General features: G+C 37.4%; 2 protein-coding genes across 3 annotated transcripts; both read right to left on the minus strand.

Annotated features, from left to right (window-relative positions):
• Positions 1-1,186: 1,186 nt before the first annotated feature.
• On the minus strand, positions 1,187-9,330 carry LOC111329169 (protein tolkin). 2 transcript variants are annotated; one of them, XM_022933778.2, is made up of 7 exons: positions 9,217-9,330; positions 7,045-7,083; positions 6,256-6,636; positions 5,367-5,759; positions 4,637-5,071; positions 3,579-3,923; positions 1,187-3,370 (listed from the first exon to the last, which is right to left on the minus strand). In XM_022933778.2, exons 1-7 carry the CDS (start codon positions 9,251-9,253, stop codon positions 3,180-3,182), a joined length of 1,821 nt encoding a protein of 606 aa, XP_022789513.1. In that variant the 5' UTR covers positions 9,254-9,330; the 3' UTR covers positions 1,187-3,179. The 2 variants fall into 2 exon arrangements, with proteins under 2 accessions (XP_022789513.1, XP_088594663.1); XM_088738537.1 differs by lacking the exon at positions 4,637-5,071.
• A 1,195-nt stretch (positions 9,331-10,525) lies between these two features.
• Positions 10,526-17,018, minus strand: LOC111329146 (uncharacterized). Its single transcript, XM_022933757.2, has 7 exons — positions 15,924-17,018; positions 14,895-14,930; positions 14,038-14,352; positions 13,315-13,614; positions 12,754-13,056; positions 11,836-12,126; positions 10,526-11,342 (listed from the first exon to the last, which is right to left on the minus strand). The coding sequence occupies exons 1-7, from the start codon at positions 15,961-15,963 to the stop codon at positions 11,125-11,127; spliced, it is 1,503 nt and encodes a 500-aa protein (XP_022789492.2). The 5' UTR covers positions 15,964-17,018; the 3' UTR covers positions 10,526-11,124.
• Positions 17,019-17,202: the final 184 nt, after the last annotated feature.

A 17,202-nucleotide genomic window follows, 5' to 3' on the forward strand; every position in this document is an offset into this window, starting at 1 on the left:
TTTCAAGTATCTATGTTACTGTATAATGCGGCTTGGGAAAACAGCATTCCGGCTGAATATCTTCATGTTGTAGAAAGCAACTCAGGTGCCTTACTTCCAAAGAACTAAAGTGTGAGACGTGGTATTTAATGATGCTCTAATAGAGAATCTACAAAATGCGATATAAAGATGAATTTGAACCACTGAGTAAATTAAGGAACCCATTTTATAGACAAAACCGGAATCAAACACATTTTTGCATACTGTGACTGCAAACTTTTCCATCTATGCAAAGTCATTTGCATATATTAATAATATGCCCTGGGGACATGTAATTAGGAATGTAAAGGACCACGCTGGATCCACCCCTTGCATTCTACTCTCGGCCGCCGTTTAGATCAGATCTAGCGACCCGCCCTTCCACTCCGCGAGGAATCCGGGTTTTTGGAGTGTATCCTCCAGACTCTTCGTCTGGTTTGGGCTTGTCCCAAGCTAGAGCGATTCTCCATACCTTATTTACATATCATGAATAATAATACCCAGGGCAGAATATTATACTATCTATATAGAAGGCAAAACTGCAAAACCCTGAAGTCCTACACCAAAGACCAGTTTTCTTTGCAATTACTGGAGACGTTGGTATCACCAGTAATTACAGTGCATTTTTAATCAAAGTTTTACAAGAGTTTTCTTTTTTGTACGCCATCAGTCTCGAGTGTTTCCAACAGCTACTATGATCAAGAAATTGATATCAGATATTAATATGTTACAAAGAGGAAATAACATCAAATTTATCAAAACGGCGCAGAGAATAGTCTCATTTGCAGCCGTTGTTTGGTCTCATCGCGTAATGCACTTCGAAGTGCGCTACATAGCGAATCTGCGTTCTACGATTTTAATAATCACCGTTTCTGCCGCGCCCTCTGCAAAATATTTTTGCGCTCTACCAGTAAAATCGTTGGTGCGTTTTTGATGACGTTCATGCATTGTATGGGCATTTTTTCTTGTTTTTTAACTCTTTTCACCCGCCGTAATTCGTTTTCCTGGAGACCTTTCCGCCTAATTTTTTTTTTCGCCTAGGAACATTGTGTAGGTTTCTTCGTTGATATTTCATAGGCAGTAATGGTGTACGAGTACAATACCGCTTAAGTTTCAGTAACAACCGTTGTCTGTTCTTCGTGTTTGAGTCATGCAACATCCGTAATAATAATAATAACAATAGTAGGTCTTTATTGTTTTTTTAAGCAAAAATACGTGCCAAAACAAGAAAAATTTACATAAAAATATTTACAAGGTTATCAATATTACATAATATAAGACATCACATTAGATAGCTACTCTATATTAAAAAAAATAGCCTATTGGAAAAACTATTTTTAAAACGCTGGGTATTAACCCTAGGGAGTTGACCACTAGGAACTCGGAGGCGCGCTGAGCTTCTTTCATTTTAGTGACAGAAGGGTACAGAGGGTGACCGGGCTTACTGGAGATCTTCTTGAATAGTGAGCGATCAACCTCCTCCAATACACTGTATATATTAATTTGGTACGAAATATATTTGCGTTTAAAGCAGCGCTGTAGAAAATTCGGGACCGTTGTTAATTCAGGTATTGAGGAGGCGTATATGGGTAAACCATACGTTAGTTTAGGTAAAACAATTGATCTAAAAAACGTAATCTACATCTGGTTGTTGATATCCCTCTTTGCGCAAACACCTTATAAGATAAAGACACTTATTGGCCTCCTGCAGTTTACCCTTAATATGCTCATTAAACCTGTGATTACTCTGTAAAGTAACCCTCAACACTTTTAGACAAGAAACTTGCGTTATGTTGTTCACAGGGTATCTATCACGTGCAACCTTCTTACAAAGTATTAGTTCATTACATTTTTTGGGATTACATGACATGGCATTACCTTTGGTCTAACTGAAAAACTGATTGACAACCTCTTGAGAGAGATCTATTTCATTTTTACATACTTTGACTAGTAAGGTAGTGTCGTCAGCACATTCAACTATGCCGGTTAGGTCACTATACTCAATGGCTAAATCGTTGATAAACAATGTTCTTAGTCTTGTTCGACTTGTTTTTTTGTTTTTTGTTGTTCTTGTTTTTCTTTTTATATATATTTTATTTGCCGGTTATCAGATCGCTATTAACTTTTTATCCTATGTATAGAAAATACTAGCCAGAGATGAATTGTAGTCGCCACCTTTTCACGCGACTCAGCTTCTGTTTGAAAATATTAGCGTTTTTGCTTTTGTAACAAGTGTTTGCTGCCTTTTGTTGTTAAATACTAAAGGAGTGAAGTTGGGATGTTTCGGACTGGACACGGACAAACTGGGAAAGACTTAAACAGAACTCGGTGGTACCAAACTAACAGGCATCGCCTGTAACATTAACTGCTTCTACAGGTCTTAATCTTAATATTCAATGTGCGTCAAGTAACTAAGTTCCTGTGACAGGAAAGAAACAAAAACGACAATAGTGGCAACAAGTTTTTACCTGCAATTTCTGAAGACCGTTTTTGATCTAATTCTATTAACATATTAGTTGAATTTAAAGAGAATATCTAATTGTATGCGAAACTTACAAAATTGTACATCTTTGAAGACAACTCTCTTTAGATTATGAGGCCAAGTCTCTATAAAATAAGATCTGTTAAAATAAGATCTAGCGAAACTATCAACTCTTTTAAACGCAAATGTATTGAGCACATAAAGGAGGGGTACGCTAGTATTGATCATTTTCTAATATCCTAATACTCTTAACTTTTAGTTTTTAATTGCATGTTGATAGCTAGGTCATTTAACTTATTGCAATTGTTTGTAACTTTTTTCGTATTGTAATTTAGGTGAGGGCCACAGGTTTTTCAGTCTAAGACTGTAAAGTGCTTCCCTCGCTAAATAAAGTTATTTCTTTCTTTATTTTTTTATTTATAAAACTCACTGACAAGAGGTATAGCGCGACTTGGAATGTTTTCTCTTCTATCATCAATTCATGGTTTTCACTAAAGGCTGTGCACCTCACCATCATAGCAGAACCAACTCAAATATTAAAAAAAAAGCCTTCAAGCGGGAAATACCTCACTTCAAAGGATTATTTGTCAAAAGGTTGTAATTCGCTCTTTTCGTTTATTACTATGTTAACCGACGTTATGATTCTTCGGCAGTTAGACTGCACACAGGAGTGTGCATTTCATTCGGATTGGACCTGACTGTTGGTTGACTGGGTTCTCATCCTCTTAATTATACTGGTCCTGAATGAAGACGCACGGCTGTCACGCCCAACTGATGATTTCCGTCTCCAAATTACCACCATGGTCACGCAAACCGCCACAATAATGACTGGAACCACTATCCACGGAACGATCGATGCCGCATCGAATTCTACAGAGGTAGCAAAACAGGCGAATTACCTTAGAGTGTAGTTGTTATGCCAAAGCTTACTTTTGCCTCTAAATACAACATGTCCCTCCACAATAGATGATATTGAAAATATGCCTTCGAAAAAGATTTCCCTGTAATTCGTATTCAGGGTATTTAAGGAAATTTTACACAATAATATTTTGAAACATCACTTTCAATTGGTAGTCACCTTTCTTTTTTGTTACAAACTCTGCACGAAATCCGCGGTTATTTTGCGCCTTCGTTACAACCATCTTTACTCTTAAGTCAGAATCGGATGTCAAAAGGCCTTGGGGTTTATTTGAACCGCAGAAGTCCTCCTTTCCGATTTGTAGTTTACTGTTTCCAAAACAAGAGATTTCAAAATCTTTCACGTTCATTTCTAGAATATGACCATCCGGAACGACAAGACTCCACGTACAAGTAATTATGGGATAGGAATTTGGATACCCTGGGCTTACTAGAGAACCTGTACTTCCTTTCATAGTTATGTGATTTTCTGCGTTTAAATCAGTTCGACAGCGGCTTGTAGAATCTAAGAGAAATGAAGAAGAAAGAAACTGCAGTCAACCAAGTGTTCCCTGCACGTTTCATTTCAGGTTCGATATGAAAGAACATTTGCATTAACAAGGTCAGTCTGCTATCTGCCATCGTTTCTGATGCTCCAAGTTTTCCGATGTTTAAAGAAATGTACTTCATTTGTTAGCTACGTTTTTAACATGGGAACGTCTTGTTTCAATTCATAATTCATTTCTATGTAGTGTATTTAGTTTTGATGACAGTAAAGCCCTTTGCGATGAACACCTTAATTTGCCACATACTATGAGAAAACGTTTATGTATTTTACTATCTCTCTTTATATTTATGTTGTTCATAAACACAACCTATCATGTTCTTAATGATAATAATAATCATAATAATCATAATGATAATGACAATAATAATAATAATCATCGTAATAATCATAATGATAATGACAATAATAATACTGACATCAAGGTAACACTTTTGGAAAGAGAGGTTGAATTTCAAAAGTAAAATTCTGCACGCAAGAACACCACGCACCCATACATACTTACTTGCCCGCAATTCATACCTGAACAAATATCTATTCTTTTCAAAAACCACCCCAAAGTAAGAGGGCTGAAAACGGGACATCGGGTAAACCATTTATATGACCTACAATGAAACACAGCAGCAAAATCTCTCTGTTTCTTAAGTTCTTGGAAAGGCTAACACTTTATTTACCTTGCTGAGTAACCTCGTAAGTCGCATAAAAGCCAGTGGCAGAGTTAGGATCCACCTGCTTTCCACTGATGTAATCCTTTCCAATTGAATAATCAGAAGTGAAAAAAATTTGGAGTTCATTTCGTGTGGAGTATATTACTTGCGGTTGCACACCTTTGCAGTACTGACCCCAAAAAGAAGTAACACTGCCAAAGTCAGCAGTGAAAAAATCATCGACGCGCATTAATTCTCCTTGATGACCGTCTTCTTCACAGTTTCCTCCAATACTTAACGAAGTGAAATTAAGCATAATGTAGTAGCCATCAGGTGCCTTTAGTCGCCAAAAACACGAGGTGACAGGAGAAAATTGAAGGGGGTAGTCTGGTGTCGATAAACGGCCTATTGAATTTTGGGTCAAATTAAGTTGAACGATTCTGTTTTTAGGGGTACATACACCTAAAACCGAAAAAAACGTATGTTACTTCCCCACGGGATTGTCAAAGAAGAACACAAATTCTGGAATGAGTAGAGAGTTAACTCGTTAACTCTCAGTCGTAAACAGTCCTTACCGCTAAAACAAAGGCTTTAATTTCAGCATGTCTTAACACGTTGTTCCCCCTTCGTATTTACACAAACCATATGGGGGAAAGGAATCATTAGGCAAAGATCAATTTCAAATTTCAGTCCTCCTCCTTAACTCACCTTACGAGATGGAAAACGATTTCTACAGCAAGGTTCAAGTTTAGCCTACCTCCAGATATTGCCTCATACGTAGCGGAGAATCCCCGAGAAAATCCTTTTTCGTCTGATACAAACGTTACCACGATCCTTGGCCCGACTGAATATATCGGAGAAGGTTTCACATTTCCACAGAACTTTCCATAGGGTGGGTCATTTTCATTGTAGCTATCCCGCACATCCACGTAATCAACGCCATCGCAAGTATCCTGCCCTGCAGTTTTCCCCAGGTGAAAGACACTGAAGTTAAGCTTGATACGGTGACCGCTGGGTACTGTTATGGTCCAGCGGCATTTCGTATTTATTTCGGGAGCCGATGAATTAAGGGGGCTGCGAATGGTGCCATTTGTACCGTTCCTCATTATGTTATTGTTTGCATCAGGGTGATGATCTTGGCGACACTCCGCTTAAGTTGTAAAATGTAGAGGAAATTCCGTTAGGCGTCTCAAAAATTATATTCTTCAATCCTATTCGCTTTTCTGACACACAAAATTGGTTTGTATCAATATGAACATTGGCTGCGATTTCCAATTCAAATCCCTTTCGAAAGTCTGCGTTTGAATTAGAGCAAAGTTTTACAGCTACAATGTAACTAAGTTCTAATCAAGTGAACTGAAGATTAAGTCGCATTGAAAATTAAGTGAAACTGAGAACCAATATACACACTTCATGTTTAAATCGGCTGTGTGTAACAAACGACGAAAAAATATTGCGATAGAAATGTGACTCGTATAAGAACTCGCAAGTGGCTATATTATGACATAATGTGATTAAGGTTCAGATTGTCATTCATAGCGCAAATCAGAGTTATCTGAAAAACAATTCATTATGACATACTTATATGACATTTTTAAATAAGTGAAAACAAATTCATCTCCCTAGTGTTTCATTATTTTTCTTACCTGGTGGTATAAGCATAATAGAGGCATGAAATCCTGGATGTGTCTGTCTAGGCTCATTTGATGCGGTGTATATTACTGTGAGAGTGTCCAAGTTGTGGGTAGAAAAGACGTCATTCGGAATTTTTCCACAATATCGTCCAAGGACTGTGTGAAAATCGTTCCGTACTTCGGCTATTTCTATAGACGCATTGGAACAGTTCGAATTGTCTCTTATGTTAAAGGAACTGAAGTGAACTTTAATCTGGTATCCTAAGGGAACGAATGCTTTCCATGAACAATAAACCGACGAGCTTGGAAAAGATGTTGTTGGACTTGAAATGTTCACCGATGAGTTTGTGCTTGACAACGCCACTGATCTGTTAGACATGGCCGGAGTGCAATCTTTGCCGGTTATCATACAAATACAAAACAGAACAAAATTTCACAAAGGCGTCAGAAGAAGAAAAGGGAAGATAACGAAAAATAAACAAACAACAAGAGTCCTGTGCAATAGACAGCGTATACTTAATGGAGGATCAAAAGAGGTTTTCTTACTTATAAGATTTATTGTTTAGTAACAAGCATATTGTCCCTCTGTGGTGATCTTTCTCCTCATTCGGTCGCTACATGAATTATGCAGCAAACCAGATTTCGACTTTGTGATGCGGATATATCTTTTTAAGACACAAACATACTTAAAGAGGAGATTTCAATTCAGCGTTTGTTTTTCGATTCCCTTAAGAAGCTTAAATATATCTTTCTGCTTTTTCTACTTTCATAGGACTTCCAGTAAATTTATTTTTAGCTCACCTAAAACGTCACCATAAGTCCGTTTCCATAGAATGAGAACTGCAATCATAATTGAAAAAACAGACAAACAAACATATAGCTAGTTCCTTGATACTGATAGCTTCACACATTCAGAATTTGAGCTCCACAAACGTATCCGATCAGTGATGAGGCTATAGTTAGTTCTCCATTCTATGCTTAAGTGAGGGAAGCTTGGAATTGGGAAAATTAATCGTTACCGAGTAAACGAGCAGTCAGCTAAGAGCAAAAAAAGGTCATTAGGCGAAAGAGAACCCGAAGCATGAATTAAATATTAACTGAGACGGATGATAACTTGAGGACTCAGGCGACGAACACGTGGTCCCATGCTACTGAGTCATAAATAAATATTATGGGTCTGACGGGCTACTAATGGATGGTTAGGTTAAAATTAAGTGGAGTGGGGGAGGAGGGGGTGGGGGGAATTGGAAGATGTTTGCGGCAATGCAGTATGTTTTGATAAGTTTTCACTATTTCAGAAAGAGAACTTGCAGCTGTCAGAAAGTAAGATTAGCATATTGTAAAAAGTATACGTCTGAAAACCTGGGGACACCTTTCATCTTTTAACCGACATGTTTTCATGTTTCCTTTTGTTTGGTGGCGAACTTAAAGCCATAATTACCACAGTTAATGGACAGTTCATCTTATCTGCTACCTTATTGCACTTTTTTTTTTTTACAAAAATAGAAAACAAAAACTTATATTAATTAATCCTAGCGAAGATGCTACGTATTTTTTTTTTGTAGAAATAAAACTTAACATTCGAATGCAGAGTAATGATACGGCGTCTCGTGTTTCTATAGGGAAGCTTGCCGGAAAAATAAGTAAATATCAAGTTGTACAATTTTATGCAAATATTCCAAAATATTCCAAAATATTCCAAAAAAAATATCACAAGAACATTTCAAAAGCGAATTGAAACTAAAAGTTCTCTCAAACTCATACGATCATACATTTTCCCTGCGAATGATAACATAAAATAATATTACAAAGAAGGCTTAATTAACTATTTTTGTTATTACAACTGAAATGACGAATGTACATGTATTCCAAAAAAATATTATATAAACATTTCAAAAGTGATTTGAAATAAAAAATTTCTCTCAAACCTATGAGATTATACATTTTGCCTGCGAATGATAACACAATAAAAAGTTAATGCAAAGAAGAAGGCTTAATTAACAATTTTTGTTCGACAGCTGAAATGACGGATGTCTTCGTAATTAATTTTTTTATATACCAGTTTTCTCTGAACCCAGCTCATATCTTTTTATCAAAAAACGTTTCATTAAAAAACGGTCAAGTAGAATAACTAATGTAACAGAATGTCTCAGTCAAACAAAATGGTCTTTCCTAAGCTTTATCTAAAAAGGACTATTAATATATGAGTAGCTAAAAAATGAAAAAGTTAACTGAAAGCGGGTATATGAAAGAGCGTCGGGCCTTCATAGATTTAAAAGAAGTTTGTCAGTTCACATGCAGGAAATTTTATAGAACGGTTTGAAACTAGCAATTAAATGACTTAAAGTTTGTTGATCTACTTAGAAAAACAATAGAAAAACGTTTCACCATTTTATTTGAATTTCACAATACTGTTTCCTGCAAATGTCAAATAGTTGATGCTATTAAATTTATAAAATACCCAGTCAAGCGTGAATTCTCATCGACTGGCAACTGACTAACCACCTTATGTAATATTTATTCCATAGCCGTGTAATCTAAATTGTACATGTCAATGGTTGCAGTTGCATGGTTTCACCCAACAAAAGGCCACAACTCGCAAATTGATCGACAGAAGATTCGTGAAAATCCTCGGGGAAAGCGTAGCCTTACATGTGGGCATAACTTAGGTTGATATGTCACGAATTATGATGTAGTTATGGCATGTGTACTTGAATTATCTTACATTTCTAGGCAATGATAACAATTTGATCGCTAAGTTCCCTTGTTCTTATCTGTGTCCTTCGATTCGGGGGACGCGAATTCGAGAAGCCTTCGCGTGATGCGTCGCTAACTCTTGATCGCATGCAAGTCTAGCCGTTTGCAGGTAAATTATTATTTAGTGTCTTACGTTTCCACCCGGTCATATTTGCATAAGCTTCACCAGAAAAATTCCTTTGTTACTGTTGTTAACATACTACCCTCTAAACTCACCTGTACAAACCATCATTGCCACCCTTTTCCACGTCATTTTGCAGTAGTAAATAAGCAATACGTTTGCTCATTGAATCGAAGAGAGACTTGGTAATCATTAACATTTTATTTATGGAAGCAAGTCACGTTATTCGCGTGTCATACGTCATTACTAGCAAGTGAACGCCAATATAATACACGACCTTTCGATGCCCGTCGTACCCCGGTAAAGTATTCGTATTCTATCGAAAAAGTGAATCTCAGAAGTATTCGCTAGAGTCAGAAAAATAGTTACTTGGTCGAATCTATCATGCTACGCCAAGCACTTAAACTACTTCTTCACGCGCAAATGACAACAAAGGAAATAAAGCTCACACTTAGATTTTATTCCCTTTTTGCTTCTTTGAGACTGTAGAAATGTCATCCATTGATATGACAGACATAGTCATAGTTAATCGATTAACTATGCATGTATATATCAACTCATGCACGTTCTCTTGATGGGTTCGATGATGCTATCGCTGCGCCAGAAGTGATATTAAAAACTTTAGCACAGATTTTGATCAAAACCCAATTATTTCCTAAATTTCTGTGACGGAAGGTGTAATACATGTCACAGACCACAAACACAGAGGCATAAACGAATAAATGAATAAATAAAATAATAGTCCGAGCCCCAGATAGGACTTGAACCCACGACCCTCCGTGGTCTAGTCGGATGCTCTAACCACTGGAGACTCTATGGTGAGCAAGGGTGGGCCTCGACTGGAACCGCTTCGCGCGGCTACACAGCCAAGTATTGGTCAGCGCCGGTGAAACTCACTAACAGCATCACGCTTTAATGTGACAGCGTGACATTAAATATCCATATGTTTCTTCAATTTTGATTTAAACTCACAAACGTTAGGGCTGTCACAAAAATTAAATACATTAATAGGAAGATTATTCCAGGGTTTGATAATTCTGACAAAGTAAGAATTTTTGTAGCAGTTCAGTTTTGCGAGTTTGAGTTGTAGTTTATATGGGTGGTTAGATCTCGACTTAGTGTTTTTACAAAGTTCAAAATAGTCGCTGAAATTCAATCCATTTAGATTGAATACAGTTTTATGACATTCTACTAAGGAAAGGAAATCTCTCCTTTGTACTAAACAGTTCCATTTAAGAACATTACACCTCTCCGTATACGCCATCTCTTGTCTTCTTTGGCCTAAAGCAATTCGCGAGGCTCTTCTTTGTATCTTCTCAATTTCATCGATGTCTTCTAAACAATGTCTCTAAACAATGAGGACACCAATAACTTATGACACTGTACTTACAAATCGCCACCAAAGCGTTTTAAAAATAATTTTTAATTTCTTAGTGGTGGAGCATTGCCTCTCCGTGGCAAAATCAGTGTAGTTATCAGTTTCCTGTACGTTCCTGATAACTTTTAAGCCTATGTGGGTTAAAGAACACTATGGTAATAACGTATTTGACTGAGAATAGAAGAAACGCTTGTTCTATTCAGGTAAGGAGGTGAAATATGCACGTACACAGTAATTAATATAATTATATCAATTTTGCTCGCCAGGTGAAAGGGGACAACTAGCACCCGACAAAATTATGTGAGTCCCACTAACCTATTATCCGGCCGAACGAAAGAGAGGGCAAGTGACAAACAGCGCCTGGGATTTTAGGAGAATTGCTGCTAGACGCACTTTTTCCTTTGTTATTCGCGCACCAGCTTTTTCGCCCGTTTGCACCAAACGCTAGCTTAGCACAGGCTTGAGTATCATTGGCTCCTCCATTAAACTCAAAGTGCTGGCGAAATAATACCGATTAAGTATGAAATCTACGACCAACACTGTCTACTTTTCAGCAGCGTAGAAAAGGCAAGAATTCTACTAATCGACTGTGGTTAACATATTTACATTGATAACTTGCGAGAGCTCAGCTATTCAGGTCGAACTCATCAGCTTCATTGTTATTTCTAACTGATTTTTGTCGGTGACTCAGCATGGTCATCTCCTCGCGGTTTGTTTCCTTTAACTGTTTTTTCCGTCGTCGATATATCTGTGCCATTTTTAAGAGTATCAGAACAATTATAAATATTCCAAAGCAGATAAAACAAGTGGTGATTATGGCTATCAGTGTTCTGTTTTTAGTTTCTGCAAGGAAAAAAAAGCAATAGTGTTAAAGAAAAACTTGACAGCGTAAACAAAAAGAAAAACTGCAATGATCTAGGCAGTGTGACCATCATGAAGGAGATTAATGGGATGTTTTCACATCTCGTTATCGAAAGAAACGAAAACTTTCAACCTTTCTTCGTTGGAGCCAATGAAACCGACTAATCAAGACGGCCTTTCAGTTTGAGTTAAGCTAAATTTCTTTTGATCCTTAGGGTTATATCTTCTTTAAAAGGACACAAACTGGCGTGCTTTGTTAATCACGGCTATTATTTTCCATAACGAATGAAAGTGAACTATCGATCTTAGGTCAAGCCATCAATTCTTGATGGCGACAATTCGATTATTATACCGTTAGTGTACGTCAAAGCGATGAGGTCGAGCGATTACTCGTCCGGCTGCACTTCATTAAACCTGAGTTTCAAATCTCAGTGACGTAAATCTCAACATATTTCAGGAGACTAGGTTCAGTTACCTTTAGTAGCCGCTTCTTTCGAAACCATTTTCTGACAGATAGCGATATCGTACTGCTCTACATCGTCTGATGTCGTTGCCTGACACGTATATATTCCAAAGTCAGCAAGTGAAGAAACGAATACATTAAGAGCTCCATCTCCACTGCTATTAAGAATAGATTGCCCTTTCGTCCATTTGTAATAGGTAGGCTCGTCATCGGAAACGTGACAAAACAAAGTTATGTTATCACCTATTTTCAAAGCTACACATTCCTGTGTAATGGAACCAACCCAAATTCTCTGCAAATTATCTAGAAAACAAAAGCAAGTAAATAAATCACTATAAAATAAATCACGTATGAGCTCATTTATGGAGAAAAGAAAGACTAAAGTGAAAACTACTGGAGAGAATTTTATTGGTTATTGGGATGTGACAGTTTCAACCGAATACGCTGGTTCGCTGGCCTATTTCTTTGATTTTGAGCGTCATTTCAGGGCATTACAAAGCAGGATTAGGAAGATTATTGTACTCTTTGCTATCAAAATTTTCTTTGTTTTACTTGCTCTAAAAACTTGGAACATGACCACACCCTTACATGAATTCAGTCTCGACCTAAGAGTACGTTCCAGTCTTTCTTTTCTTACTACATTGAATAATATTCGAGTTCATAACGTCTCCAACCTATTTATAATTTTAACCAGCTTTATCAGTTGTTTATTGCTTTAGGATAGAATATCAGTAGTCAAGGGCACACCAATTCAGTAATGTGACGAGCTGGTCTGGGCTTTTAAACGATTCAATTTCCCATATGAGGTAGGGGAATCAATCTCCTGTTTAATAAAGTTGTCCAATCAGCATGTTTACGAAGATATCTTTATCTTACAATTAAGTTGCTTTCGAGTGTGAGCCCTCTTGATATAATAAAAAAGCATCTTACCATTTGACTTTATCCTCATTGCTTCACTTGATGCACTCGGTGTGCTTTTCCAACTCTTGTAAAGCGCCAACACCCTGAAATAATAATCCTGACCTTCCTTGAGAGCAATAACAGTTGCTGTGTTATTACTAACAGTACATCCTTTATCAAACAATTTTTCCACACAGTCCACCGCTCTCCACGTAGTTTCTCCGCAGCATTTTGCTTCCACTGAGTAGTTTGTGAACTCAGTAGGAGTTGGCTCCCAAGCTAAAGTGATAGATCTGCTGGAACTTGCGACAAACCATGGTACACTCGGATAACCTCAAAAACGAAAAAATTAAATCATGCACATACTCAAAATGCAAATTGATAACATAGAGTGTTTACCTGTAATCACATCTGATACGATTAAGGAGGGAGGTGATAGAGATATCTGAACATTTGTTACTAATGTTGAGTATTTTTTAATCGTGTTAGTGCCAAATTACGAAGAGTTGAGATTGAATCGAATAGAATAGGACTCCTTAGAGGGTATACGTTTTTTGAGCTTCCTCAACTGAAAGTTAAGCCAAACCTTACCTAATTCTTTCGTAACCAATGACTCCGATACTTGACTATACACCAGATAAGGAGAAACAAGTCGTAGGTAGTATATGTGACCAGGGCTCAGACTAGTAAGAGTTATTATGGCCTTGGGTAACCTGACTACACACGACCCAGCTACAGTGCTTTGTTCGCATTCGGTATCATGCCATTTGTTAGTTGTGTTTGACCATATTTGTACTGTGTAAGTTATATCTGTTACGTCAGGAATGCTGCACTGTACTGTAACAGAGTCCAGGGTGCTTGAAACAAATTTTGGTATTGCTAAGGAGATACCTGCAAAAATAAAAATCCCGTTTTTATTTCAGAAACAAGAACACATTAGAACAGATGAGAGTCTTGTTTCTCGGTAGGTTTCATTTTCGGCACCTTTCGACACTTCATTGGAATCATTTATAGAAACTGCGCAAGGTATTTTCCACGTTCTGTGATTTATTACAAAAGAAAAAGTCAAGATGCCGATTAGAATTGTATATTCTAGCATTAAGACTTTCAAGTATTAAGTCAAACTTGTTTACCACCGTAAGATCAGCTGCAATCTAGGAATGCTTACTACTCGACTCTCAGCCAATCAGAAAAACCACGAGGTGGCTTTGGGAAACTAAGATCGATCAGGGAAATGGAGATCTCTTTTACGACATAAAATAATTATTCGACTAAAAGTACTGACAACTTACCAACAGTAGCAACAAAACTCACCCCAGCCTCTATCAGAACACGTAACTCCAGCTGCCTGACCTTCATTACAAGTGTATTTTCCCCAGCCAGAGTGGGGACAATGAAGAAGAGAACTCTCATTTCCAGCGCACTGTACGTCAGTAAGCCACACAGTATTATTATTCTGTTTGAATGTAATATTTTGGTCATATGCTAAGGCTTCGTTGTAGCCCAACAGTCGGCAAAGAACAGTAGCATCCACCAAGTCCCAATGTTTGCCACACACTGCACCCCAGGCGCCTGAATGATATACTTCAACTCGGCCATCTCTTGCAGTGCGTCCCTGGACCAAACGCACTACAATAAACACGATTCTGCGATCATTAGAGTGTTCAGTCGATTACGTGCATTTTTTTTTATCTGAGTAACAATTTTTCGTCCTCATTTTCTGATATTACTATGTTGCCTTTAAATGAAAAAAAAAAAGGAGCTTAAATCCGTTGCTCTGTCCTGATTTGGACCTGAGACTATGACCACTCATGTTGATCCCAGAAGCTCAATTCTTTCAAGAAAACCTGAATTTTAAGTGACTTCTATTAACCTCTATCTGATTTTATATGCTTCGTTTCTAACTGTACAAAATTGCAAAGTACTCTGTTGTCTCAGTTTTTCATAATCCGTACAAATAGCTTATCTACCTTAACAAAATTGTAACATTGCGCCTTTCTGGGTAATAGTTTTTCATCTCGCAAAGCCATGATCACTGGCGCTATATAAAAATTTAATAATTCTGTGCTGGTGGCCTTTGGTACCTGTTTCTATTTTTTTCAAAATTCATTGCCGATAGAGAAAGATTTTTTAACAGTTCTCACATGTAGTAGCATGTGTTGTTGCCTTACCTCCATCTTTTGCCCGTGTCTTCATGGTAAGCACTCCTACCAAAAGCATTCAGACGGTTAATGATGTGTAGGGCACATTGTACAGATTTTAACGGTCAGACATCTTCTCATAAAGGTTACTATATACAGACAACATTACATATGGTTTATGTATATTTCAGTGGTTATTCGCCGTCACGTTTCATTAGTCAATCTAAGACTGCTTTCTAGCTCTTTCACTGTTTATTGCGTCACGAAAGAGAGTTTTGACGGTCAGAAGATCAGTTTCCGGGTAATGTTTATTTTCCAAACGAAATGAAACCGTGTAATAACAGTCTGTCAATCTAAAAAGTCTGATAAATGATGTAAGTAGATTGTAAGGAAAACAAACTGGCGAAAGAGACTCGCGAAACTTGAACAAAGTAAGCGAAAAGGAACTGATGGCCTTACATCACCCTTTCACCTTAGATTCCTCCGTACACATTTCTCAACGGGTTTCCACCAGAAAATGTAATGATATAGCCGTAAAGTTAATTATTTTTGTACATTGTCCTGTGTTCAACAATTACCCCGCTTTAATTGCTTGCTAATAGCTCCTTGTGCACGCACAGTGTAACTTTGAGTCACAAACTGTTCAAATCATCAATGCTTTTACACGTCAACACGTACAAAATGCTTTAACAGAATATTTCTTTCTGCTTAAGAAAGCGCAAATAATGAAGAAGTTTGAAAATTTTACCCTGCCAGGGGAAGGCGGGGTTACTCGATTCACAATCATGATTCCTTCGTATCCACTTCCAGATATGTGTGAGGTTTACCTATTTCCCCAAAATCAAGTAACGTTTTTGCGGCAGCTAAATCAAAAACGGTTAAAGGCTCGATTGGACGTTTTCATTCAAGAGATTTTGCATAATTGGGTAGTTAAACATCTCGTAAATGCTGTTTGTAAACACATAAACCACGCGACAGAACAAGGTTTGTTACACCTGAATAGAGTTCACGTAATATATTCGAGTTGATTGTGTTTCTGCTTTGAGTCGATTAACATACCTGCCAACAGAATAAGCTGGGTTGCTCTTGTTCCATGCATTGTTGCTGAAGTTCGTATGTTTACAGGGTACGTCTGTGATCACTTCTGCTTGGTACTGCTGGTATTATGACTGTAATCTTATGCATTTTCATATGTTACTAAACGACGCGGATGACGTAGCATGAATCATGCATATGAAGAGTTTTCTACGATTTAATTATACTGTGGATTCTACTCAGGACAATGGCCGCCCGGATTAACAGTCGTATACTCGCTCTGTTGATTTGAGAAAGTTTATCTGCGATAAATGAAAACAGCTGCAGATTCTGTCCTGCACGTGATGATATCTGTTTTCGACATGAGTTAGAGCTCCCCCGGTTAAAGAGGAAATAAGAAACAAAACCACACTGAAGCCAAATTGTATCCTATGTCACGAGAGAGACGTAAATAACTTTACGCGTAAACTAATACAGAATTCGAAGACAGCTTCATATACCAATATTTCCGCTGCTATATCATGTGTTGTCTCTTGGTTTGCATATATGTTTTCCAAATCTGGCTTATACGCTGAATTGTAGCTTCGGAAACACCTTTAAAGCAAACATATGATCAAACTAGAAGAGATTGGAGGAACATTTATGATCAGTTGTGTGAACATGAAGCATGTTTCGTGACAAACTGCCGACGCTAGAACTTGCTAAAGACCTGTAAAAACACTTGGGGTCGGGGTCAAAGTGAACATATCTATATGTGGTCTAACCTAAATTGTCACTTTGGCCAGCCGTGCGCCAATTTTGTATAAAATTGATTAAATTTGCATCGCCGAAATTCATGTTGGTTTATCAGACAGCACATTCCAGTCGCCGTCTGTGAAGATTGAGAACTTGAAACTCAATGCTTGGAAAAGCTTTGAAAAAGGGAATTACGGAACGTTTGAGAGGCAAATTTACACTTTATCTATTTTACTTCACGGCGATGTCTATCAGCTACACGAACTTGAGCGAACTTACTAACAAAACCCTAGCCAAAAAATGGCAAATAATTTCCATGGTATGTGAGGGGAATCAAAGGAAGGAGAAAGAAAATAGAGAAAATTATTTGGCCGAAAGTAGGTTCTCAATTAATTCTTTAGTTTTAAAAATTTTGTTGATTTATTTTTCATTTATTCATTCATTTATTTTTGACGCTGTAGGCATACTTCAAATGCACTGTATGCTCGGTATTGAAGTAATTGTTTCAAAGGAGAATGAAAATTTCAGTTTAACTTGGTTTATTAGGAGATAATTGACACAGAAGTAG

Source organism: Stylophora pistillata, chromosome 11 (genome assembly GCF_964205215.1).
Source record: "Stylophora pistillata chromosome 11, jaStyPist1.2, whole genome shotgun sequence".
NCBI lineage: Eukaryota > Metazoa > Cnidaria > Anthozoa > Scleractinia > Pocilloporidae > Stylophora > Stylophora pistillata.